General features: G+C 41.5%; 1 protein-coding gene across 1 annotated transcript in view; it reads right to left on the reverse strand.

Moving 5' to 3' along the window:
* LOC126426637 (ankyrin-3-like) overlaps positions 1 to 26,378 on the reverse strand; it is a 54,210-nt gene extending 27,832 nt beyond the window's left edge. Inside the window, exons 1-3 of the mRNA XM_050088524.1 lie at positions 26,357 to 26,378; positions 25,730 to 25,822; positions 5,143 to 5,187 (exon numbers count right to left, since the gene is read on the reverse strand). Coding sequence (XP_049944481.1) covers positions 5,143 to 5,187; positions 25,730 to 25,822; positions 26,357 to 26,378 — 160 coding nt within the window. The remainder of the gene's footprint in view (positions 1 to 5,142; positions 5,188 to 25,729; positions 25,823 to 26,356) is intronic.
* Positions 26,379 to 27,034: the final 656 nt, after the last annotated feature.

Below are 27,034 nucleotides of genomic sequence, written 5' to 3' on the forward strand. Positions count from 1 at the left end.
ATTTAACCTTCCACCTACTAATATGTGTTAGTATTGTCAAAACGTAAATGAACCACATGCAAGAAAGTTTTCAGGCAATGATATAGATGACAGCCAAAGGAATCTAAAGAAAATAGCTTTGACACTGACAAATATTCCGCTGAAGCAACCAGTTTCCCAATTGTTGGAAAAGGTACCGGCTGTGTAGAGTTAATCAGTTTAACAATTTAATGGCATTTCTAAAACCGCTATCACGATAAAATTCACACACAGCATAGAGTAAACTGTGTAGATGAAGAAAATAATATTTTGAAAAATCCATTTTTGGACCTAAATCTATTACATCCCCCCTTAGAACTTTCCTATTTGCTTGTACAAAAAGCCCAGAAGGAACACACCTCTTATCGTTAATCTGTTTCTACAATTACCTGTGCAGAATATCAAAATGGAGATCTAGCACAATACTAAGAGCGTCAGAAGGTAGTGTATTCAACACACAGTCCCGATTTCTGCAGTTATTTAAGGAAACAACGATATTCTGCGCCTGAAATCTGTATCACTCTGCCCTTAACCGCTAATCCAGCATGTTTCTCTGCAGGAACTGATACTCACAGGGGATCAACTAACTGCTATCATGGTCTGATATGACTTTCTACAAACATAAGATCGAGATGGCGGGCATAGCTAGATCCAAATCCTGACATCCTCCAATCTCACAACACCCAACATTGTGTAGAGTAGAGACATAATTATCCCCCCTCCCCCAATGGATAAAATTAAATTTATGAGGAATGAAAACAAATGTGTCTAAATGTGTTTCGCTCACAATACTAAATTACTTCCAAAAGATTACTTTTATTATTACTATTTCATAATGATGTGGTAGTTATTGCATAAGTTACCATTAATTAATGGTTATTTTCAAATAAAGCATTAACGAATTACACGATGTGGTGCAAATAGAAGTTGCCAAACGAATGTATGGACTTCATCTTCCACACATAATCCTCATGCTGTACACAGTAGTTTGTACTTTGTACCATGGACCTATGGTAGAGATATCGAGGCACATAAATTGCATACGGTAAATGTCTCATATAATGCACAGTAGTTTGTACCATGCACGTATGGTAGAGAAATCGAGATACACAAACCACATACCTTTAAATATCTCCATAACAATAAATGAAATAAATTAAACTTTAACTCAACACATATTATGTAGTGGCCTCTGTTCTGTTGTAGGGTGTGTACAGTATTATTATTATTACTATTATTATGATTATTATTTGTAGCACCTAGTAAGACACAAAGCATTGGTAAAATGAAATAGTTCGATTTCTGACAGTACAGGAGTAAGGAGTCCAGCAATCAAGTGATTCAGAAAAAGTAAGTAGAGTGCAAGGATTTTAACTTGATTGATTTTAAATAAGGCTCTAGGTGAAGCAAGTGCCATGAGAGAGAGAGAAGTGGTGTGGAGGAAGCATGTTTTGCAACAAGTATATACCTTCACTGGACACAGTTAACTTGCGTTTTCAAGGAGTAGTAGATGCAATGAGAAAGGCTACATCATACTACCAAAAATGGTTGTTACAAATAAGATGAACCAGTCATGTCATTGACTCATTCGTTATGGTGATGGGTATGACGCGCTGAGTCCTACCTGATGCATGGAGCCCAGTCCTGCCACTGACAGGCTTCTCAGAGTCAAGTGGATGAGTGGTGACAGATCATGGACTTCCTGTAGAAGCTGCTGACAGTCCAGTGGATAAGCGGCGACAGATCATGTACTTCCCATAGAAGCTGCTGACAGCCAAGTGGATAAGCTGTGACAGATCATGTACTTCCTGTAGAAGCTGCTGACAGTCCAGTGTATAAGCGGCGACAGATCATGTACTTCCCGTAGAAGCTGCTGACAGCCAAGTGGATAAGCAGTGACAGATCATGTACTTCCCGTAGAAGCTGCTGACAGCCAAGTGGATAAGCAGATCATGTACTTCCTGTAGAAGCTGCTGACAGTCCAGTGGATAAGCGGCGACGGATCATGTACTTCCCGTAGAAGCTGCTGACAGCCAAGTGGATAAGCAGTGACAGATCATGTACTTCCTGTAGAAGCTGCTGACATTCCAGTGGATAAGCGGCGATAGATCATGTACTTCCCGTAGAAGCTGCTGACAGCCAAGTGGATAAGCAGTGACAGATCATGTACTTCCTGTAGAAGCTGCTGACAGTCCAGTGGATAAGCGGCGACAGATCATGTACTTCCCGTAGAAGCTGCTGACAGCCAAGTGGATAAGCAGTGACAGATCATGTACGTCTTGTAGAATCTGCTGACAGTCCAGTGGATAAGCGGTGACAGATCATGTACTTCCTGTAGAAGCGACAGCAAGAGGCGATAGTAATTCAGGTATCTGTGGTATATCTGATAGATGACTGTTGAGAACTCACCAGAAACACCCATGCACAGCAGCTCCCAGTCGATTGATCCTAGCTTATGAACGTCAGCTGACTCTTCCCACTTTCAAGGATAGTTTACAGAGTGTGGCTGCAGTATGGTTGGTGTAATGTCTTACAGAACGGCAAACAAGTATCGCTAAAGTAATCCTGCTATTCTTTTTTATACTCTGGACCAGTTACGTTCGAAGGATAGCTAGTTACCGTTAAGATCTGAAGCAGTCTGTACACAAATCGAGATTTTCTTTACGGCAGCAGTAGCACCTTCTATAAAAGCTAGTAATTTCCTGAAAGTGTTTAGATGTAGTAGTCGAAAACAAAATCAAAATCATCGTTAGTTTACAGCAAATGCAGACAACAGAACACGACATGTTACTTACAACAAGCACTACACACACACTGGTTTTCTATGACGTACCAATACACATCATTGGGAACTTACGAAAATTCTCAAAAATTTACGTTTATTCACATTGATACACAATGAAATATTGGGTAAATGTGTCTTTGTATGGGGTTGCTAGTCCAAAGTTTTTATCGAGGGGAAATGTTAAACGCAACTGATGTTATAGCTCAAAGTACAGTTCCAGTGGCACACAGCGTACGAAAATACTTAATTTATTGCAACACAAGCTCAGATTTTGATGCAGTTGACACAAAGAACATGTTTAAAATTGATGTGAAGTTTTGGGACCTGAATTTTAGAAGCGAATTAATCTGACACATCTGATTTTACTTGGACACGAAGGAAATAAAGGAAATTGTGAGTAAATAGCCATGGGAAAAAAGTGCGGTGTGGAGGACAACTCAACTAAAGGAGTGTTGGTAAACTTTTGTGAAAATTCCATGTACAAACCCTAGGAGTCGATGAATGGGAGTATACGGAACAAAAACTGTCTAATGATGTCCGGAAATGCATGCTAGGCACCATTTATTGAATCATACTTTGTTACAGAAGCTACAGTGTAATTCCATGCAGCCACGGTTACAGTATTCACGGTTTCCTCCTAGAGGGTGATACTGTTTCTCGCACATAATGACCTAGGATGCAGAAAGTCATGAAGGACGTACCCTAAATGATCGGACACCAGAGTTGGAAGAAAATGTAATCAGCACTGTGGAAGGCGACCGCCATATCAGTAGCAGGCAGTCGGCCCACCACTACAGGGTAAGCCAGACGACCGTGTAGAACATTCTCCATGACGACTGTTACTACCCTTATCAGTTAGAGCGTGTGCAGGGCTTAGTAGTGACAGACTTTCCACATCTGTACCAGTTTTGTCACTGGTTTCTTCACCAGGTAACCACGATTCCGGGATCTGTGTCATCCATCCTATTCAAAGATGACGCCATCCTTACGTGATCTTCAGCTTTTACAACAGCCATCTTTGGGATGGTATGCAGAAGGCCCATGGTATGATGACAGCGAATCATCAGCATCGTGGCAGCCTGAATGTCTGGGCTCGGATAATTGGCGACCTATTTTGGGACCAGTCTTCCTCCCACGTCGCCTGACAGGTCGGAAATATCGGCGTTTCTTGTGGGTGACTTGCTGGAAACAGTGCACTGATGATTCTAAGGGTTATGTGGCTGCTACACGATGGTCCTCCAGCCCACTTCGCCATTAGCGCCTGGACGCATCTCAATCGCATCTTTTCTGGTTGAAGGATCGGACGAGGGGGTCCAGTTATACGGTCTGCTCGTTCACAAGATTTCAACCCGCTACATTTCTGGTTACAGGGTCAACTAAGAAGTAGCGCGTATGAAAAGTCCATTCCAGACGTGGAGACACTGGGGCAGCGTATTCATCCTGCCTCTGACACTGTTCGGCTGCAGCCTGATCGATGTGAGCGTGTGAGGCAGAGCACGCTAGGGCGCGTATACACGCATGCGTTGGAAACGATTTTCAGCACACACTGTACTTGTCGCTGCGTGGTACAGCGCGAATTATACGGCAGTCTTTGTAACAGTATGTGACTGAATAAAGATTCTCTAGCGTGGAAACCATGCATTTTCGGACATAAGTTCGTTACACATTTCTGTTCCGTATCGCTTCATCGATCAATCCGTAGAGTCTGTACACTGTGGTAAAAATCACCCAGTATGTGCAACATGACGACTAAATGGCATTCCAACTGGAGCTTTCTACAATACCAAAGGCAATGATACACTGATACCCAACGGCGTTGCGTAGTTCGGTCGCAGAATTCTTGTGACTTCCCCTTGACACAAAGCAGATATTCCAACAAAGTCCACGCCGGCGTGTACCACGGGTGGGTCGCGCCCGTCTCTGCCAGTTATGCTACTGGAAAAACAGTAGCGTGTGAGGCACGTATTGCCTATCATGTAGGAGCAACGAACAGTGCTGAATACAAGTTTGTGTGACGCTTGGACGAGAGAGATTTCTGAACAAATGAGATATCACATAATTTGTGATTAATTTAGTGTACAATCATCTTACATCCTCTTTCGCCGTTCTAAAAATAAGTAGCAATGCAGTGTGTTTGAATACGACCGCCACGCCACGGCGAGAAGCAGGCAACAGGTGGCGCAGGCAGCTGGAGGGAAGTTTGTACACGCTCGCCTCCCCACGGCGCCGGCGAGGACGTCTCAAACCACGAGATAAGACTACTGTGATTAAATAAACTAGTACCAAAAGAACCACGTGGACCATGAGGTGTCTGTAGCAGCAATGGATGAAACACTTACCTTTGTTGGTTGTTGAACTATGTGCGGTGACTTCTGTATAGAATTCTGAAAGAGAAATTCGTAACAATCTCAATGAAAAAATTAAAAATATATTTCATTTCTTATGGTTATCTACTATCATACCCAGACTCATATGGATCGAACAAAGTAAAATTTTTACCTGTAACAGAAATTGGGTGGCTGCAGCCAGTAGATATGACTACCGCCACAAAAATGAGGACGAACCAACTAAAGCTTCTGCAGAACATGGCGGAAGGTCTCAAGTGTCGCGACAAGTAAGGAAGTTTTCTGTGAAAATAACCTCACCAAACTTGCAGTCTGCTGAACAACATGAAATTTACGGAATAAGTGTAACCTAAAAAGACATTTTCTAGCAGCTAGCTTCATAATAAATAAATTAGCGTAAATTAATCTTGATTTCACCATTTTACGAGGCGGCTGCCACTCCGTTGTTCCGAATATACTGGGTGACTCATGAAGATATACAGTTGTTTTAATATGTTATTCTACAAGTAAAATCAAAGGAAAAAGTTCATATAAACATAGGCCCGCAAATGTTTATTTACGCAGTTACGGTTAATAAAGGTTTTTGCCTGAAATTTACCAACTTCGCTAATATAAAGGCATCGCAAAACTGTACGACGTTAAAGTAAAGCACGATTTCCATTTATCTTGTTGTTGTTGGTCTGGTGAATCTAATAAAACTTGTCCCAGGCGTGTATCTGCAGTAATTTTCCAGAACATCCAGAAAAGAAAAGAAACAATTTCATAAAGTTTTCAATTTATAAACTAGTTGGCCCAATTTGTTTTATAAATTCCAGATGTTTCCACAAAGTATTTAACAGAAGTTGTAGAGAATTTGATTTTGGAAAATAATGCTAATAACGTTAACTGAAACTCTATGAATGTGTCAGATAATCTGCTTTAATTAATACCACAGCACACATGAATTCCTGTTAAACCAGAAGAGACAAAGCTCACTGTTAAGGAAGTTGTACATTGAACATACAATTTCTCAATACATTATAAATAAATGTTCAAAAATGTCTCCACCGAGTTCAGTGCTTTTACCTGCATGTGTAGGAACAGATTTTGTTGCTTGTTTCAATTTCACAGGGTTGTTCTTAATTTCGCCTACTGCATTCATAACGTGAGCAAGTAATGCCTCACGTGTATTGACTTTTTCCTCAGAAACTATGTCTTTCATCCATCCCCATACAAAAATCCATTGGCGTTAAATCGGGCGATCTGGGTGGCCACAGACGTGTAGCACCACGACCAACCCATTTCTGAGGAAAATGATCATTTAAACGTTTAGTAACGGCGTTGGCGAAATTTGGGGGCGCACCGTCATGTTGAAAATACATTTGCAATCGCGTAGCTAGTGGAACACCTTCGAGGAAGCGGGGCATTTCTTGTTGAAGGAATTACAAGTACGTCTCGCCTGTTAGACGTCGTGGGAAAATGTTTTATTAGATTTACCTTATTAATAACAACAAAGTAAATGGAAATAGGTTTTTTACTTTAACCTCGTACAGTTTTGCGATGGCTTCATATTAGCGAAGTTGCTAAATTTCAGGCAAAATCTCCTATGAGCCGTAACCCCGTAGCTAAATATTTGTGGACCTATGTTTATTCGAACTTTCTCCTTTAGTTTTACTTGTAGAATATAATGTTAAAATGTTTGCATACCTTGGTGAGTCACCCTGTATACTGGCTGATCAGCTGAACTGTTTACGTCAGTTTCGAAACCGTTTAAGGGATCGTTATCATGTTTGCACCTGCTTAACTGCGAGGAACTGCTGGATGAGCGACTTCGTACTCATATTAACTGCAGGGGACGGGGATCAGTCTCTCTTTTTCAAATGAAATTGCAGTGTGTGTCAATACGTGGTGATGTATTATGCAGAGCTGGAGGAGGACAGGGGGCTGTGTCTCGCCTACAGCAGTGTCGTTAGCCGAGTTAGGCGAGCCTCAGGCGGCTAAGGACACGCCAGCGGGTACATCCGAGTGCGGTGCTGGTGGAAACTGCGCTCTATGAAACACAGAGTGTGTCAAAAAGTGTCATCCGATTTCAAAAAGATCATAGCTATTATGGTATTTGAGATATGTGAGCCGGCCGCTGTGGCCGAGCTGTTCTGGGCGCTTCAGTCCGGAACGGTGCTGTTGCTACGGTCGCAGGTTCGGATCCAGCCTCGAGCATGGATGTGTGTGATGTCGTTAGGTTAGTTAGGTTTAAGTAGTGCTAAGTGTAGGGGACTGATGACCTCAAATTTTAAGTCTCATAGTGCTTCGAGCCATTTGAACCATTCTTTGAGATATGTGGGTGAACAACACACTCCTGGAAAGAGCAAACTTTCGAGTTTTACATGGTTACCAATAGGTAGCAGCAGTGTGCGCCACCTTTAGTTCCCCTAATAATAAAAATGGTGTCGGGACAACGGAAAGCGTTTTGCGAACTGCGTGTCAGTAACAACCATTCAGCGTGACTTTCGTACTGTGTACGATGTGGATCCTCCTACAGCACACAGCAGTAGTCGATGACGTGAACTATGGCGAGAAACAGGTTGTTTGTGTAAAGGGAAATCGCCAGGTCATCCCAGAGTGTCTGACACACACGTCGAAAGCATCCGCCATAGTTTCCCAAGGAGTAAGCACAAATCCGTTCGCCGTGCATCTCGACAGCTTAACATACCCCCGATGTCCGCCTGGCGTGTGATGCGTACACGTTTACTTACGAAACCGTGCCGGCCGCGGTGGTCTCGCGGTTCTAGGCGCTCAGTCCGGAACCGCGCGACTGCTACGGTCGCAGGTTCGAATCCTGCCTCGGGCATGGATGTGTGTGATGTCCTTAGGTTAGTTAGGTTTAAGTAGTTCTAAGTTCTAGGGGACTGATGACCACAGATTTTAAGTCCCATAGTGCTCAGAGCCATTTGAACCATTTGAACGAAACCTTACAAAATTCAGCCACTGCAAGCTCTTCGAGAAGGTGACAAGCAACAACGTGTGGAGTTGTGTCATTTAGGTCTTAGCAAGATGGAGGATGAAAGTTTTCTTCCGCGCTTAGTGTTTAGTGACGAGGCAACATTCCATTTAAATGGAGAGGTGAACCGTCATTATGTGAGAGTATGGGGTAGCGAACAACCACATGAACTTGTACAACATGAGAGAGACTCTCCAAAATTGAATGTGTTTTGTGCAGTTAGAACAGTAAAAGACGTACGTCCGATTTTCCTTGGCCTAGAACTCTGTTACAAGAAGTACATATTTCGATATGGTGGAGAAAGTTCCTATCCCACAGTTGCAGACTGATTCGAACGACTTCATTTACCAACAGGATGGGGCACTGCCACACTGGCATCTGGAAGTGCAGGAATTTTTAAATCAAAGGATAGCCTAACGATGGATCGATCGCAATGGACCAAATCATTCACCCTTACATTACTGGCCTCCAAGGTTACCGGACCTGACTGTATGTGACTATAGGAGGGGATCTATGAAAGACTCCGTTCATGTGCCTCCATTACCAACAACAGTGAATGAACCGAGACATCGCATAACAGCAGCTGTGGAACCTGTAACTCAAGACATGCCCGCTGCAGTGTGGGAACAATCTGAATACAGCACTGACATATGCCGTACATTTCAAGGCCGGCATAATGAACACTTATCAGAAGGAATGAAAAAAAGAACTTTTTGAGTTTTCCGTTAATCAAAACACAAAGTCATTGTGTAAGTTTGTTAGTTACAGAAATATAGACGTGTCAAATAGGATAAATATTTTTCATATACCCTGTATATGGTGACAACTGAGTGCTGACTCGAATGGGGGCAATCTATCATGAAACCGAAGATATCACAGAGATATTGGTGAAGAAATGAGCTCACCGCAACATTGATCACAATTTTGTGACAATTATTACAACATTTACGAAGCTTTTGATTACGGATATTGTCAGAGGCCACTGACAATTAACAACTAACACACTCTTCGAGCTGTAGTAGCATATGAGGTGTCACATCAAAGCTAAACACTACTAAAACCAGATTTCATTTACGCAACTTGCTCTGTTTTGTAGCAGTACGGTTTATTAAATGTGCCAATACTCTGAACTTGCCACAGTTGCACGTAATAAGGGGAAGGTTGAGATATTTAGATTCAAACGTAATCATAATCTATGATGATTACTGTAGCTGATGTTGAATGCTATTTAATCCAAGGTTTACTGATTAATGGAAATGGGCTTTAGTGAAAATTCTAAATGAAAAAGGAAAAGCTCCACTTTGTGTAACTTCTTAGAGAACAAATGAACAGATGGCGGATGGGCACTCCTCTTACATTAGCGACACGTTAATCGTATATCTCTAAGTAGCATATTTTGTGTGTGCACAGAACGACTTACTTGAATATGATTTACGTTTTTGTTAATATCTTATGTAATATCACACTGCTCATGCTTCGAGTGACCACAAAATGTCCGTGACGACTAAGATTATTTGGAATTTAACTATTTTGAATTTAATGTAAAGTACGTATGTGGGACAGCCTTAAATATGAATATTTCTCAGGGTCAACGCCGAGTCAGTGTTGGGCGATGCCACAGAGAATGTGGAAGGGCGTGGATCACTGCGCGTGTTCTCTTTGCGTCTTTCGGTTCATTCGGTACTTGGTGTTTCGTCGCTCGAGTTTCGGCAGCTTTCTGTCTCGGAGGGTCGTTCCGGTGATCTCACGAGAGGTAAAGCTGTAGAGAGGTCTAGTCGGCGAGTTACCGCGCACTGTTTCCGGGTGCAGAGCGGTGGACTTCCCTTAATTCATTGAGCTCTGCCCCACACTCTTACTTGGTGCAGGATTTGGAACACTCAAATACAGTTTCGATGATTTATTTTGGAGAACTTGTTGGAACTTTAGCTTCGTACTAGTGAGAACCAAGGCAGAAACGAACTTGCAAGGTGAATATTATTGAACTGAATGAAATAAAATCGCCATAACTTGTCAACGATTTGCTTTAGGACGTTAAAACTGCACGGTTAGCCACGGGGCATGATGGGAATTAATATGTGCATGCGTTTGGTTTGCTTTAGTGACGAAGACCACTTTAATTTGCGTAGATTCGTCGATAAGCAAAACAAGCGCATTTGTGGGACTGAGAATCCGCACTCCGCAGTCGAGAAATCTCTCCACCCTCAACGGGTCACGTGATACTCCTCGATGGCACGGTGACTACCGAACGGTACGTGCAGGGTTTGGAAAACGATTTCATCCCCATTATCCAAAGACACCCTGATTTCGACAAGATGTGACTCATGCAAGGCAGAGCTCGATACCATCGAAGCAGGAGAGTGTCTGATGTCCATGAGAAGCACTTTGGGGACCGCATTCTGGCTCTGGGGTACCCAGCGGCTACTGTCAAGGGTCTCTACTGGCCGCCATATTCTCCGGACCTGATCACATGCGACTCCTCATTGTGCGGCTATATTAAAGACAAGGCGTACAGCAGTAACCCCAAGACCACTGCTTAAATGAAAACAGCCATTCAGGAGGTCATCGACAGCATCGACGGTCCGACACTTCAGCGGGCCGTGCAGAATTTCGCTTTTCGTGTGCACCACATCATCGACAATGATGGCAGGCATATCGAACGTCTCATAACCCATGGACGAATATCAGTAGTGATATTCACATGCTGAATAAAGTGCGTGCACGCCCGACAGCTTGTGACTAATTCGCGATTTTTCTCATACAGTTTAATAATTCTGACCCTGTAGATTATTTTGCTACAGCTGTGTTATTGGTTGCATGTGAGCAGTGAACGATGTTTTGCATCGTGCGAAGGATCAAAATTTTTTGAAATGTTTGCACACAGTTTTGATAATTACTGCTTTGAGAAAAAGAGAAATCTGCAAGCATATGTTCTGCTTTTACGCTGTACTTCTGCACTTTATTTATGATTATTTGTTAATGACTTTGCTTTGAATCCACAATGAAGTGAGATCACCATTCACAGACATTTCAGTAATATCAATTAATATTTATGAATGATGAACTGTAATTCGATTGTGTTAGTCAACTTTATTAGCCCTACGGTTTTGATTGTTCAGTCCATTTCTCAATACTCCGCTAAACATCCTATAAATTGTTAGACAAATGGATCATTTCTTATCTGCGTACCGGCGCATTAAAACACCAGTGTGCGACTAACCTCTGTGACACGTAAAGGCGAGTCAGCCCGCAGTGCAGGTCAGATATTCCGGCCTTGCGAAGTCCAGACACCGCTGCCAGAAGGTAGGGAAGAGACTCATTTGTAAATAAAATCTACAGCTTAGGATTTATCTCCTTTGAACACCGAACCGAAAGTTTTGTTATATGTAAATTCGCTAATTCTTTTGACAGTAGCGTAATACGAAGTTTTCTACTCTCAGTACAGAACTCCAAAATTGGAAAAATAAATTATTTAATGAAGCAACTCAATTCTACTGCTCAGCAAGTCCTTTGTACAAAAGAAAATAAGCTGTATGATTCAACGAATTGGAAAGTTACATCACATCTGCTGACTTCAAATAAAATGCTAAGTAGTTTTATCCTTCTGTTAGGTCAGTGAAAATATTGAAGTGATAAGTCCCCACATTACGGCATCGAAATGGCGGATGACAGAGATAACTGACATACTACACTTTGTTCCAAAATTGTTTCTCTGAGGAAGATCTTACAGTGGTTCCTTCTTTAATTCGTCAAGCGAACGCCTGAATGACATATGCCGAAATAAACGTCCATTGGGCACAAAAACTACTGAAATCACTCTACAGAGGAATAGCCACTGGATCTGACAGAATGTCAATCTGTTTCTATTTAGAGTATGCGAAAGAAATTTCTCCTCTTCTAGAAGCAATGTACCGTATGTCATTTCAGGAGCGAAGCGTTCCTAGATTTGGAATTGTCTCTTCTCAGTTTCTGATTGTATTGTTGTTGTTGTTGTGGTCTTCAGTCCTGAGACTGGTTTGATACAGCTGTCCACACTACTCTATCCCATCCAAGCATCTTCATCTCCCAGTACCTACTGCAACCTACATCCTTCTGAATCTGCTTAGTTTACTCATCTCTTGATCTCCCTCTACCATTTTTACCCTCCACGCTGCCCTCCAATACTAAATTGGTGATCCCTTGATGCCTCAGAACATGTCCTACCAACCGATCCCTTCTTCTGGTCAAGTTGTGCCACAAACTTCTCTTCTCCCCAATCCTATCCAACACCTCCTCATTAGTTATGTGATCTACCCACCTAATTTTCAGCATTCTTCTGTAGCACCACATTTCAAAAGCTTCTATTCTCTTCTTGTCCAAACTATTTATCGTCCATGTTTCACTTCCATACATGGCTACACACCATACAAATACTTTCAGAAACGACTTCCTGACACTTAAATCTATACTCGATGTTAACAAATTTCTCTTCTTCAGAAACGCTTTCCTTCCCATTGCCAGTCTACATTTTATATCCTCTCTACTTCGACCATAATCAGTTATTTTGCTCCCCAAATAGCAAAACTCCTTTACTACTTTCAGTGTCTCACTTCCTAAACTAATTCCCTCAGCATCACCTGACTTCATTCGACTACATTCCATTATCCGCGTTTTGCTTTTGTTGATGTACATCTTATATCCTCCTCTCAAGACACTGCCCATTCCGTTCAATTGCTCTTCCGAGTCCTTTGCTGTCTCTGACAGAATTACAATGTCATCGGCGACCTCAAAGTTTTTATTTCTTCTCTATGGATTTTAATACCTACTCCGAATTTTTCTTTTGTTTCCTTCACAGCTTGCTCAATATACAAATTGAATAACATCGGGGAGAGGCTACAACTCTGTCTCACTCCCTTCCCAACTTTCATGGCCCTCAACTCTTATAACTGCCATTTGGTTTCTATACAAATTGTAAATAGCCTTTCGCTCCCTATATTTTACCCCTGAAACCTTCAGAATTTGAAAGAGAGTATTCCAGTCAACATTGTCAAAAGCTTTCTCTAAGTCTACAAATGCTAGAAACATAGGTTTACCTATCCTTGATCTAGCTTCTAAGATAAGTCGTAGGGTCAGTATTGCCACACGTCTTCCAATATTTCTACGGAATCCAAACTGATCTGCCCCGAGGTCAGCTTCTACTATTTTTTCCATTCGTCTGTAAAGAATTCCCGTTAGTATTTTGCAGCTGTGACTTATTGAACTGACAGTTCGGTAATTTTCACATATGTCAACACCTGCTTTCTTTGGGATTGGAATTATTATATTCTTCTCGAAGTCTGAGGGAATTTCGCCTGCCTCATACATCTTGCTCACCAGATGGTTGAGTTTTGTCAGGACTGGCTCTCCCAAGGCCGTCAGTAGTTCTAATGGAATGTTGTCTAATCCTGGGACCTTGTTTCGACTCAGGTCTTTCAGTGCTCTGTCAAACTCTTCACGTAGTATCATATCTCCCATTTCATCTTCATCTACATCCTCTTCCATTTCCATAATATTGTCCCCAAGTACATCACTCTTGTATAGACCCTCTGTACACTCCTTCCACCTTTCTGCTTTCCATTCTTTGCTTACAACTGGGTTTCCATCTGAGCTCTTGATATTCATACAAGTGGTTCTCTTTCCTCCAAAGGTCTCTTTAATTATCCTATAGGCAGTACCTATCTTACCCCTCGTGATATATGTCTCTACATCCTTACATTTGTCCTCTAGCTATCCCTGCTTAGCCATTTTGCACTTCCTGTCGATCTCATTTTTGGGACATTATATTCCTTTTTGCCTGCTTCATTTACTGCATTTTTATATTTTCTCCTTTCATCAATTAAATTCAATATTTATTCTGTTACCCAAGGGTTTCTACTAGCGCTCGTCTTTTGGTCTACTCGATCCTCTGCTGCCTTTACTATTTCATCTCTCAAAGTTACCCATTCTTCATCTACTGTATTTCTTTCCTCCACTCTTGTCAATCGTTCCCTAATGCTCTCCCTGAAACTCTCTGCAACCTCTGGTTCTGTCCGATTATGCGGGTCCCATCTCCTTAAATTCCCACATTTTTGCAGTTTCTTCAGTTTTAATCTACAGTTCATAACCAATAGATTGTGGTCAGAGTCTACATCTGCCCCTGGAAATGTCTTACAATTTAAAACCTGGTTCCTATATCTCTGTTTTACCTTAATATTATCAATCTGAAATCTGCCAGTATCTCCAGGCTTCTTCCATGTATAAATCTTCTTATATGATTCTTGAACCAAGTGTTAGCTATGATTAAGTTGTGCTCTGTGCCAAATTCTACCAGGTGGCTTCCTCTTTCATTTATTAGGCACAATCCATATTCACCTACTACGTTTCCTTCTCTCCCTTTTCCTACTACCGAATTCCAGTCACCCATGACTATTAAATTTTCGTCTCCCTTCACTATCTGAATAATTTCTTTTATTTCGTCATACATTTCTTCACGTTCTTCATCATCTGAAGAGGTAGTCGGCATATAAACTTGTACTACTGTAGTAGGCGTGGGCTTCGAGTCTATCTTGGTCACAATAATGCGTTCACTATGCTGTTTGTAATAGCTTACCCACATTCCTATTTTTATTCATTATTAAACCTACTCCTGCATTACCCCTATTTGACTTAGTATTTATAACCCTGTATTCGCGTGACCAAAAGTCTTGTTCCTCCTGCCACCAAACTTCACTAATTCCCACTATATCTAACTTTAACCTATCCATTTCCCTTTTTAAATTTTCAAACCTACCTGCCCGATTAAGGGATCTGACATTCCACGCTCCGATCCGTAGAAAGCCAGTTTTCTTTCTCCCGATAATGACGTCCTCTTGAGAAGTCCACGCCCGGAGATCTGAATGGGGGACTATTTTACCTCCGGAATATTTTACCCAAGAGGACGCTATCATCATTAACCATACAGTAAAGCTGCATGCCCTCAGGAAAAATTACGGCTGTAGTTTCCCCTTGCTTTCAACCGTTTGCAATTCCAGCACAGCAAGGCTGTTTTTTTTTTTTTTTTTTAGTGTTACATGGCCAGATTAGTCAATCATCCAGACTGTTGCCCCTGCAACGACTGAAAAGGCTGCTGCCCCTCTTCAGGAACCACGCGTTTGTCTTGCCTCTCAACAGATACCCCTCCATTGTGGTTGCACCTATGGTACGGCTATCTGTATCACTGAGGCACCAAGCCTCCCCACCAACGGCAAGGTCCTTGGTTCATTGGGGGGGGGGGGGTCTAATTGTATTAGAATTACTTCTAATTGTATTGTGTTAGAAGTAAAAAAAGGAAATGGAAAGTTATCTACACCTTGTACAGAAATTGAACTGCAGTTATAAGGACATGAAACGATAGCTTTGAAGCCTTTAGTGTACGTAATTGAATCTGCACATTGAGTGTCTTGCGAAGAAACCAAGGACAAATTGAGCAAGGAAATAAAAAACTAAGGGAGAAGAATTGTAAAATTTAAGGTTATCTGACGAAACTGTAATTATGTCATAAATAGCAAATGATTTGGAAGATCAGTTGAACGTAATGGATACAGTCTTGAAAATAGGGTGTAAAATGAGCATCAATAAAAGTGTAACAATAGTTCTGAAATGTCGTCGAATTATATGAAGTGATGACTAGAGAATTAGGCTAGGAAATGAGTAAGTAAAAGCGGTTGCTTTGTTATACGGAGAGGAAAATAATTGTTGATTGCCAATGTAGATGGGATATAAAATGCTGACTGGAACATCACGAAAAGAATTACTGAGAAGAAGGAATCTATTAAGATCTGATATCAATTTAAGTGCCAGTTAGTGGTATCTGTTACGAGTGCAGCCGTAATTGGAAGTGAGACGTGGAGGATGAATAGTTCAGACAAGGAGATAATGGTACATTTTGAAATGTGGTGCAACAGGAGGACGCAGAAGATTAGATGGGTAGATTGAATAAGAAATAAACATGTAATAGATACAAAATAAAATACAGATATTTTATCTTGAATGTAATCTTTCAACTGTACAATACTTTCTGTCACTGAAATGAAATGTCGTGTGACGAGCGCCTCCCGTCGGGTAGACCGTTCGCCTGGTGCAAGTCTTTCGATTTGACGCCACTTCGGCGAGTTGCGCGTCGATGGGGAAGAAATGATGATGATTAAGAAAACACACCATTCAGTCCCTGAGCGGAGAAAATCTTCGACCCCGCTGGGAATAGAACCCAGGTCCTTTGGATGGGCAGTCTGTCGTGCTCACCACTCAGCTACCGGGGGCGTCACTGAGCATTTGTGTAGAGTCACAGATATAGAACATGCAGTATTTTCGTTGGATGAAAGGATAGACTCTTATTGTATAACTACTACTTCATATGGCGGACGGCCATGTATTTATTTCAGAAAAGGATCAGAATTCGAAGCAAGATATGACCTTAGCACGATAAGTACAGAAAAACTCTGCTACATCGGCTATTTAATGGCCAAGAAATTAATCAATATGTATGTGTTTATCTCGATCTCCTGGTGATAGTGTGGACATTTTCCTCAATAAATTAACAGAAGTACCAACTAAAATCTCAAGTAGAATAGTCTACATATTGTTGTGCGAAGACATAACCATGAAGACGAGTATCACAAAAGAAACTAGTAGCATCCCCACAAATATCCTTCAGGGTTTTGGGATATCCCAGTTGGTCAATAGTACAATAATGGCTACTACAACAAAGGCATCAGTGATTGACCATGTGGCCAAAAGTATAGACAGAGAAAAGTGTGAAATAGCTGTACTAGATCTTAGATTATCAGAGCGTTTCTGTCAAATAACAGTAAAATCGGGTATGGAAAATTCCCTAAACTGCAAACTTATGAAACATATTTATCAGAAATTGAAGTACAAGATTTTCCAAAAGAACCAGCAAACCAAACCTGGGATGAATTGTAGAGAGAAACGAATGTAAATGTAAAATCGTCTATATTCTCAACATTATTTAAATTGAATTTTCAAAAGACCTTTTGAAATATTTTTAATGTTTCACAAAAATAAATGGATAACAGCAGTTGTTAAGAAATCTTTCCAAATGCTTCTGTACCTCAGTTACATTAAAAACAGTCATAATGAGCCAGAATTATTAAATCTTTATCGCACGTGGCGAAAGATTTAAAAACGTTGCTAACTGCAGCAAAAAGTCATAAGTACACTTTTGTTGCTAGAACAACAGAGCAAGAAGCTAGTAAAACTATGCAAAACTAAAATATGAAAGGTCAAAAGGATTAGATGAAGTAACAACGTGTGTACTGAAACACTGCATAGAGAGTATACATGCTCCCTTAATACACACGACAGACGAGTTCTTGACATCAGGGAAATTTCCAGAATGTTTAAAACAGGCAAGATTTGCACCCCTGCTAAAGAGAGGTAAGCAGACAGTATAGAAAATTAGTGGCCCATTACCCTGTTTTGACCATTCTGGAAAATATGAACATTTATGAAAGATTAATGAGTTACTTGAATAAATACATTTTAAGTGAATAAGTGTTTGACTCTCGAAGTAGTAGGAGTATAGAATGAGCCATAGTGTAATCATAACTTAATGCTCTTGACACACGTAGTTTTTAGATGATTCGATTGCTTGTGATACTGTTGACCATAACATTCTACTAAATAAGGTAAAAACATTAGTGATAAGAGCAGTAGCTAGTGACTTGTTCTGACCATACCTATCACACAGGGTAAAAATCATACAGATAACACATTCCTCAAATAAGCCTAAGGTCTTAGTAAAGCATTTATCAGAGTCAAAACATATTAATACAAGAGTGCCTGAGGGTAGCATTTTAGGAACAATACTCTTCCTGATACACATCGAAGGCTCTCCCACTAGTGATAGTCATGGAGAAATAATATCTTTGCTGAACTCTGAGAAAACTAGGGAACTCCTTGTAGAGGGAGCAAACAAGGCCCTTAAGGAGTTTTACAATCGGAAAATAAGCAATAATGTGACATTTAACATAAAGAGAACAAACGTCATGAATTTCAGTTTGAAGAGGGAAAGTGATTCTATTCATTTAAATGTAGTGGCACCTCTATAGACAATGTAGCAAATGAAAAGCTTCTAGGGATGAATACTGAATCTCAGTTGAACAGCGAAAGGTACTTGCTACGTGATGTATTCAGCATCCTATTCCCTTAGAGACCCGCCGTCATTATACACTGAAGCACCAAAGAAACTGGTATAGGCATATGTAATCAAATACAGAGATACTTCAAAAAGGCAGAATACAGAGCTGTGGTCGTCAACGCCTACATAAGACAACAAGTGTCTGACGGAGTTTCTACATCGGTTACTAATGCTACAATGGCACTTCATCAAGAGTCAAGTGAGTTTGAACGTGAAGTTACAGTCGGTGCACGAGGGATGGACACAGCATCTCCGAGGCAGCGATGAAGTGGGGGTTTTCCAGTACGACGATTTCACGAGCCTACCGTGAATACCGGGAGACCAGTAAAACATCAAATATGCTACATCACTGCGGCCGGAACAAGATCCTGGAAGAATGGGACCAATGATGACTGAATAGAATCGTTCATCTTGACAGAAGTGCAACCATTCCCCAAATTTCTGCAGATTTCAATGCAAGTGTCAGTGAGCGAACCATTCAACGAAACGTGATTGATACGGCCTTTCTGAGCCGAAGGCTCGCTTGTGTAACCTTGATGACTGCACAACACAAAGATTTTCGTCTCGCCTGGATCTCTCAATACCGAAATTGTGTTGCTGACGACTGGAAACTTGTAGCCTGGTCGGGTGGGTCTCGTTTCAGATTATATCGAGCGGACGGACGAGTACGATTATGGAGACAAGCTCATGAATCCATGGACCCGGCATTTCAGCAGGGGACTGTTATGGCCCGTGCAGGCTCTGTAATAGTGTTGGTCATGTTCAGTTGGAGTGATATGGAACCCCACATATATCTACATCCGACACTACCAGGTGACGTGTGCGTAAGAATCCTGTCTGCTCACCTCCACCGATTCATGTCCGTTGTGCATTCCTACGGGGTTGGCCTATTCCAGCAGGACAATTCCAGATATGAACATTATTGAGCATACAGAATGAGAGCTTCTGTAAAGTTTGGAAGGTAGGAGACGAGGTACTGGCAGAAGTAAAGCTGTGAGTACCGGGCGTGAGTCGTGCTTCGGTAGCTCAGTTGGTAGAGCACTTGCCCGCGAAAGGCAAAGGTCCCGAGTTCGAGTCTCGGTCGGGCACACAGTTTTAATCTGCCAGGAAGTTTCATTATTGAGCATATCTGGGATGCCTTGCAACGTGCTGTTTAGATCACCACACTCTCGTACTACTACGGATTTATGGACAGCCCTGCAGGATTCATGGTGTCTATCCCCTTCAGCATTACTTCAGACATTAGTCGAGCCTGTGGCACGTCGTGTTGCGGCACATCTGCGCAGTCGAGGGAGCCCTGCACGCTACCAGTTTCTTCGACTCTTCAGTGCATAACAGCCAGCATCTTGTAGTTACATACTGTTCATATGTACGCTCAAATCTTGATTATAATATTCTCTTCTGGGAATCAAATGTACAAAATACGAACACAATTTTCAAAACTGCAGAAAAGTGTCATATCATAAGTAACCAACCGTAGAACTGGAGGTGACTGCAAAGATCTGTTCAAAACACTGGGGTCTTAAGTGCACCGTGTGTGTACATTTACAAACAAGTTGAACACATGATAGATAACATTCGCTTTTACTGTCCGAAGAGCTGGAACAAGATGAAGACGGAACATACTTTAGCAAGAAAAAATAAGCATAATTTTAAGTAAAGCAATAAAACTGAACACTAAGTTTCCGAAGGAGATTACGGAAATTGCTTGCTCAATATACAGATTGAATAACATCAGAGATAGGCTACAACCCTGTCTCACTCCCTTCCCAACCACTGCTTCCCTTTCATGGTCCTCAACTCTTACAACTCCCGTTAGGTTTCTGTACCTATTGTAAATAGCCTTTCGCTATTCTACCCCTGCCCCCTTCAGTATTTGAAAGAGAATATTCCAATCAACATTGTCAAAAGCATTCTCTAAGTCTACGAATCCTAGAAACGTAGATTTGCCTTTCCTGAATCTATCTTCTAAGATAAGCGTAGGGTCAGTATTGCCTCACACGTTGCAACATTTCTACGGAATCTAAACTGACCTTCTCCGAGGTCGACTTGTACTAGTTTTCACAGTCGTCTGTAAAGAATTCTTGTTAGTACTTTGCAGCTGTGACTTATTAAACTGATAGTCCTGTAATTTTCACATCTTTTAACGCCTGCTTTCTTTGGGATTGGAATTATTATATTCTCTTGAAGTCTGAGGGTATTTCGCCAGTGTCATACATCGTGCTCACCAGATGGTAGAGTTTTGTCAGGGCTGGTTCTCCCAAGGCTATCAGTACTTCTAATTTAATTTTGTCTACGCCCTGGGCCTTGTTTCGACGTAAATCTTACAGTGCTCTGTCAAACTCTTCACGTAGTATCATATCTCCCACTTCATCTTCATCTACATGCTCTTCCATTCCCTGAATATTGTCCTCAAGTACATCGCCCCGCTACATTCTCCGTCCAACTTTCTGCTTTCTCTTCTTTGCTTCGAACTGCGTTTCCATCTGAGCTCTTGATATTCATACCAGTGGTTCTCTTTCCTCCAAAGGTCTCTTTAATTATCCTATAGGCAGTTATCTTACCCCTAGTGATATATGTCTCTACATCCTTACATTTGTCCTTTAGCTATCCCTGCTTAGCCATTTTGCACTTCCTGTCCATCTCATTTTTGAGACATTACATTCATTTTTGCCTGCTTCATTTACTGCATTTTTATATTTACTCCTTTCATCAATTAAATTCAATATTTGTTCAGTTACCCAAGGGTTTCTACTAGCGCTCGTCTTTTGGTCTACTCGATCCTCTGCTGCCTTTACTATTTCATCTCTCAAAGTTACCCATTCTTCATCTACTGTATTTCTTTCCTCCACTCTTGTCAATCGTTCCCTAATGCTCTCCCTGAAACTCTCTGCCACCTCTGGTTCCGTCTGATTATGCAGGTTCCATCTCCTTAAATTCCCACCTTTTTGCAGTCTCTTCAGTTTTAATCTACAGTTCATAACCAATAGATTGTGTTGAGAGTCCACATTTGCTCGATGGAAATGTCTTACAATTTAAAACCTGGTTCCTAAATCTCTGTCTTACCATTATATAACCTATCTGAAACCTCCCAGTATCTCCAGGCCTCTTCCATGTATACACCCTTCTTTCATGATTCTTGAACCAAGTGTTAGCTATGATTAAGATATGCTCTGTGCAAAATTCCACCAGATGGCTTCCTCTTTCATTCCTTACCCCCATTCTGTATTCACCTACTACGTTTCCTTCTCTTCCTTTTCCTACTATCGAATTCCAGTCACCCATGACTATTAAATTTTCGTCTGCCTTCACTGTCTAAATAATTTCTTTTATCTCATCATACATTTCACCAATCTCTTCATCATCTGCGGATCTAGTTAGCATACAAAGTTATACTACTCGGCTAGGCGTGGGCTTCGTGTTTATCTTTGCCACAATAATGCGTTCACAATGCTGATGGTAGTAGCTTACCAGAGCTCCAATTTTTTTTTATTCGTTATTAAACCCACTCCTTCATTACCACTATTTTATTTTGCGTTGATAACACTGTAGTTACCTGACCAGTGGTCTTGTTCCTCCTGCCACGGAACCTCACCTAACCATTTCCCTTTTTAAATTTCCTAAACTACCTGCCCGATTAAGGGATCTGACATTCCACGCTCCGGTCCGTAGAACGGCAGTTTTCTTTCTCCTGATAACGCTGTCCTTCTGAGTAGTCCCCGCCCGGAGATCTGAATGGGGAACTATTTTACCTATGGCATATTTTACCCAAGAGGACGCCTTCATCATTTAAGCATACAGTAAAGCTGCATGCCCTCGGGAAGAATTACGGCTGTAGTTTCCGCTTCCTTTCATATACATTTAATTTCACTTAATGATTTCTTCATTTTTTGACAAATTATTTCATTCTGTTTGAATTTAACTAAATGCCTGTCTCGGTGTAAAGTTCGAAACAACCTCTGCTGTGAAGCATGAGTAATGTTGCCAGATGACCTCAGAGTAATAAGTACATTCAAATTTTGTTATCATGTAACACAGATAATTCTGTAATTTTTCAAGACATAGAGTGTGTTTGATGAATTCGTATTGTGTTGTAAACTGTTTCAGGTGGTAGCTTACCCCTCCAACCGAGTTCCCTGCCGCCTGAAGTACTGTACGCAAGGGATAAACCGAATTAGCTAGCACTGTCTTAAACTGACTGGCCTTGTATTCGGGAGGGTGGATGGTCCGCTCTTCATTCTCCCACCCTAATTTAGATTTTCGTGGTATCCGTAAATCATCTCCGATAAATGCTAGGTTTATTCCTACTATAAGGCCACTGCTAACTATTTGTCACGCTCTTGCCATTCTAGACCTATAAGCCTACAAATGTCTCTATATGTGAATTATCTTATTTTATCGTTCCTAGATTGTAATACCAGGACGTGTCCGATATGCCTGTAAATAGTGATCTACTAATAAACAACTACTACTACTACTACTACCACCATTACTACAACAACTACACACAAATGCTAAAGTACGCTTACATACCTGGTCAATACATGCATGGGAGTGTGATCACGTGTGTTCTGGACATAATGTAAAGCGCTCATGCGGACTTGTTACCTCATTCCTTCCTCAGTTTATCTGCAATCAGAGGTACAGTTTTCAGCCCTTTCTGGCCTTCTACTGATAATGGTCGACCTATCGTAGTCGCTAAGTAGAGTGCCATACAGCTATAACTGCTGTAACCAAGTGCGTACTTAGTATCTGAGCTAGGAGGTAATTCCTACTAATTTTGTGGATGGGGAATGTGTGGAGAAAACTAAGCATAATTTATTACGACGAGAAACTAAGAAATTATGAAAAACAGTTTATCAGTGCCACATCGTCGTAGTAGGTAACTACCAAAATAAATAGCTCCCTCATAACCTGATTACCGTGTGGGTCAGACCCGCTACCGTGTCAATCTCTGCCATACCGACTCTGGTTACTTCTTCAAAGTGGCAACAAGCCCAGTACAGGCGCATTAGATTTATTTCTATTTTAATCTGGTCCAGAGTTGATAGGAATATAATTAAGTCTGTTTGTAATCATTTAATGACTGGGGTCGTACTTGGTGACAGACTTCAATGAAGTTTGGAAACAGAGATCTGTAAAAATGCAGATAAGCGAAATTAGTTACAGACCTATTAGAGTCCTTCAATTCCTTTCAAAAGTCTATGAGAATGTGGTTCGGATAGAATACTGATTTGTGTGAGTGACCAAAACTTCTTACCAGCCGCACTGTTTGCCTTTCGCAACGAGTTCTGTATAGAGAAAACACTACCGAGCCTCAGAAACTGAATGATTGCAGAGGTAAGCAAAATTAAATATCCCGCTGTATATTTTGCGAAGTTGTCAAATTCTTCCACTCTGTGAGCCACAAAGCTCTACAGAGCAGACAATTAGCTGTGGCATTAACGGCATCATTTCTACACTGGTGGAGTCAGACCTTCATAACAGAAATCATAGGGTGTCGCAGGAATGAAACTGCCTCGGAATGGGAGAAAATGTCGCGCGAGGTCCCTTAAATGGCACATTCTTGTTGTTAAACCTCATAAAACTATATCGCCGTCTAGCGACTTTAAAGTGAGGTCTCAGACATGCAATAATTACCTGTTACCAACACAAGTAGGCATTACTGATCTTAAACTAAATTAAACGCAGTGTGTATAAGATTCCTATTGCTCTGTGCGTAAACGAGAATACTTTAGTCCGATATGAGAATTTTAACCTGTGCAAATTTTGTGAAGACGAAAGCGAGTTAGCTGAACCAGGTGTGAGGCTGTGTAAAGGTGGGCAGAAGGGAAGTCTTGTTTTATGAGTAGGAAAAGTAATAGTCGGAGGGAAAAGAACTATAGCACGCAGGGAGTTGAAGTAGTTTGAGCACCCAGAGACTAAGGAAGAGGTTAAGTAGCCAGCATATTAACACAGCAGCACTATCGCATTACAGTACTAAAATGTAGGAGGAGATCACACTATTCGTTTCGAAACTATCGACGGGGAAGAAAAGTCCGAAGACAAGGAGGAGGAAAGAGAAAAGGTCCAAGAACTTAAATTTCAGCTGTGTATCGACGGAAACGATATAAGATTATCAAGAAGAAGGATGAAGACAAGGGAAGTACGAGAAGGTACCAATAGTTGTTACAGAACACGAGTATAAGTTACACAAAGAGAGGATGTGTACGAAATAAAACAGTTATATGGTCTCAGAAATAGAGTGAGATTTTGAACTACAGCAATGGTGCAGACTTTGATATAAAACGTGAGTGTGTACCGACTTGGAGCTTGAGCGAATGGGAAGTAATAAACTGATTAAGTATTGCACAAATTATTTAATGACAGGACCAAAACACACGTTCTCAAAAGTGTGAGTTCAAATAAAGTGACCCCATCCAACGTGAGTGACGGACTGTAAATTGTACGGCAACACGTGTTAACGAAACTGAACTCTTACAGACACCGTGTCATGTAGACGATGTTGTTGATATGAGAAGAGATAAAAAACATTAAGAGGCGTCCGATGAGGGGAGCACAGGAGACATGCAAATTGGTCTCCCCATTCGATCTAGTGACTGCGATATGTGGCATCGTGTATGTCACGTACTTGCACAGATAAGGCTGTAGGCGTTCCAATTAGTCGTCGTTTCGAACACCTACTGTTGTGCACAACGTTGCTGAGTAAACTTTGGGAATCAGCCTCTACATAAATTCAACATCCAACTTTCCTCCATGTTGTTACTTAGTTTAGTAAAAACATTTATGAACCCAGAGCATCTGAATTTCTTCCAGCTGGCAGATAGATGTTACGTACATTACCACTCTGTAGAAGTGTTCCAGCAACTGTCGCCTGAAACGTCCTGGCAGATCAGAGCCGTGTGCCGGACCGAGACTGGAATTCGGGACATTTGCCTTTCAAGGGAAAGTGCTCTGCCAGGTAGTTTCATATTACTCACACTCTTTTGCGCAGTGAAAATTTCATTGCGGAAGCCTCGCCTGCTTCAGTTGTCATTTAGGTCCGACAAGCATACATCAAAAGCAACATTCGTTCTGAAACCTGTATCCAAACCATCCAACTCCGTACAATAATAACTAATGCTGGCAGCACCATTATTTACATTGTGCTGTAAGAAGGTGTATTTACTAAAGATCATAGCTGACGTGAGACAATACAGGAGTTCATAATAAGAGCTGTCGCGCTACAGGTAGAGGAAAATAGTTGGGAAAAGTGAAAAACATCTCAGTCTCCCTTTAGTTTTCCCCCGCTTTCATACCCGCCGCTTTTAAGTGTGGATAACACTGAGAACACAAGAATGTCAAATTGAGGGAAGTTACACGCACAGTATATACCTACCGTACGTTGATGGAGGGAGTACGTGGAGACTCACCAGACACGTCGGGCGCCGGTGTAGCCAGTGCAGTGGTGGTCGCCAGCGGGACTCGCTTCTTGTCCTGGACTGGGCTGCCGCCTCCCACCCACTCTGTCCGCAGTTTTCCTCGAGACCCCCTCCCTCCCCCACTCCTTCCCCCTCCCCCCTCCGCACCGACAACGATAACCCTTGTATAGGTCTGACGTTCGAAATATTTCTGCCATGTGATCTTAGCCGAAACACTAAGAATTCTTGCTCTTACGCAAAGGCTGTAAGTGAATTCATATCGCGTATTCTGTCGCCCAGTGGCCATTCTGGCACCGTAATGCAAAGTGATGCATTCGGTATTTCTAAACTGTTTCACCGCGAAATACGGTCCCTTCTTTCAACCATCGCACGAAGCCCCAAACTGCAGAGACTGAGATAAGCGATCGCGGAACAGAGTGGCTGGAACCTCTGACTAGCAGAAAGCCACGTGTGCCACATCAGATGCTGTTCGTTCCCAGCCTCTGTCCACTCCATTCCCCTGCAGCGACGTACTTGTCCACCACGAGGTGTTCATTTCAGTCGCCTTTCCCTCTCCTTGTCCGAGATACGCACCCCGGACAGACCATTATTCGCCCTCTGGAGGCGCCTCTCACTTGCCGTCAGCACTGCGTCCAGCCATGACAGTGGTCTCGTTCCAGCGATGCGCCCTACAATTGATGACTAGATTTGTAGAGTTACAAAATTGAGAAGATCTTGACTGCTTATTTTCACTCGCTCTGCCTAACGGTCCTTGGCCTTTTCTATATCCTTCCTGTTGGACGAGAAGGGGTTCGCACCTGAAAGTGTACAAAACTGTCGATAATTTTGTGATTGAGGGGGAAACCACACGAGGAAGCTGTTTGACACCGAATTTTCGAGATTCTTTTGGGGTAGGAAGATTTAATTAGAATTTGAAGCAATTTTTATACCACTTAATTCATATTTCGAACACTTTTTGTGAATTTTTTTCAATAATTTCAGCCAAAATTAACAAAGTTAGGCTGTGATGTCCGCTGAAGAGTGTGAGTATAGTTCTCCAATTGCGTGCAGTGCAGCCATTCCGATTTTCATCTGAAATCAAAAAGTTTTTGATTTTACATTAATAGCTTATTTTCTAAGAATATGAAGCTCAGTGCAGGTGAAAATAATGAATATTAAAATGTCTGCAGGCGTTGGAACAATTTACTTCGATTTTCAGGATTGTTTTTCTCTAATTAAGCAAAGAAAAATACCCTTAAAACCATGATATCATCTCACACGGTGGTTCAAATATTTCGTAATTTTATAAATAATCAT

Source organism: Schistocerca serialis, chromosome 11 (assembly GCF_023864345.2).
Source record: "Schistocerca serialis cubense isolate TAMUIC-IGC-003099 chromosome 11, iqSchSeri2.2, whole genome shotgun sequence".
NCBI lineage: Eukaryota > Metazoa > Arthropoda > Insecta > Orthoptera > Acrididae > Schistocerca > Schistocerca serialis.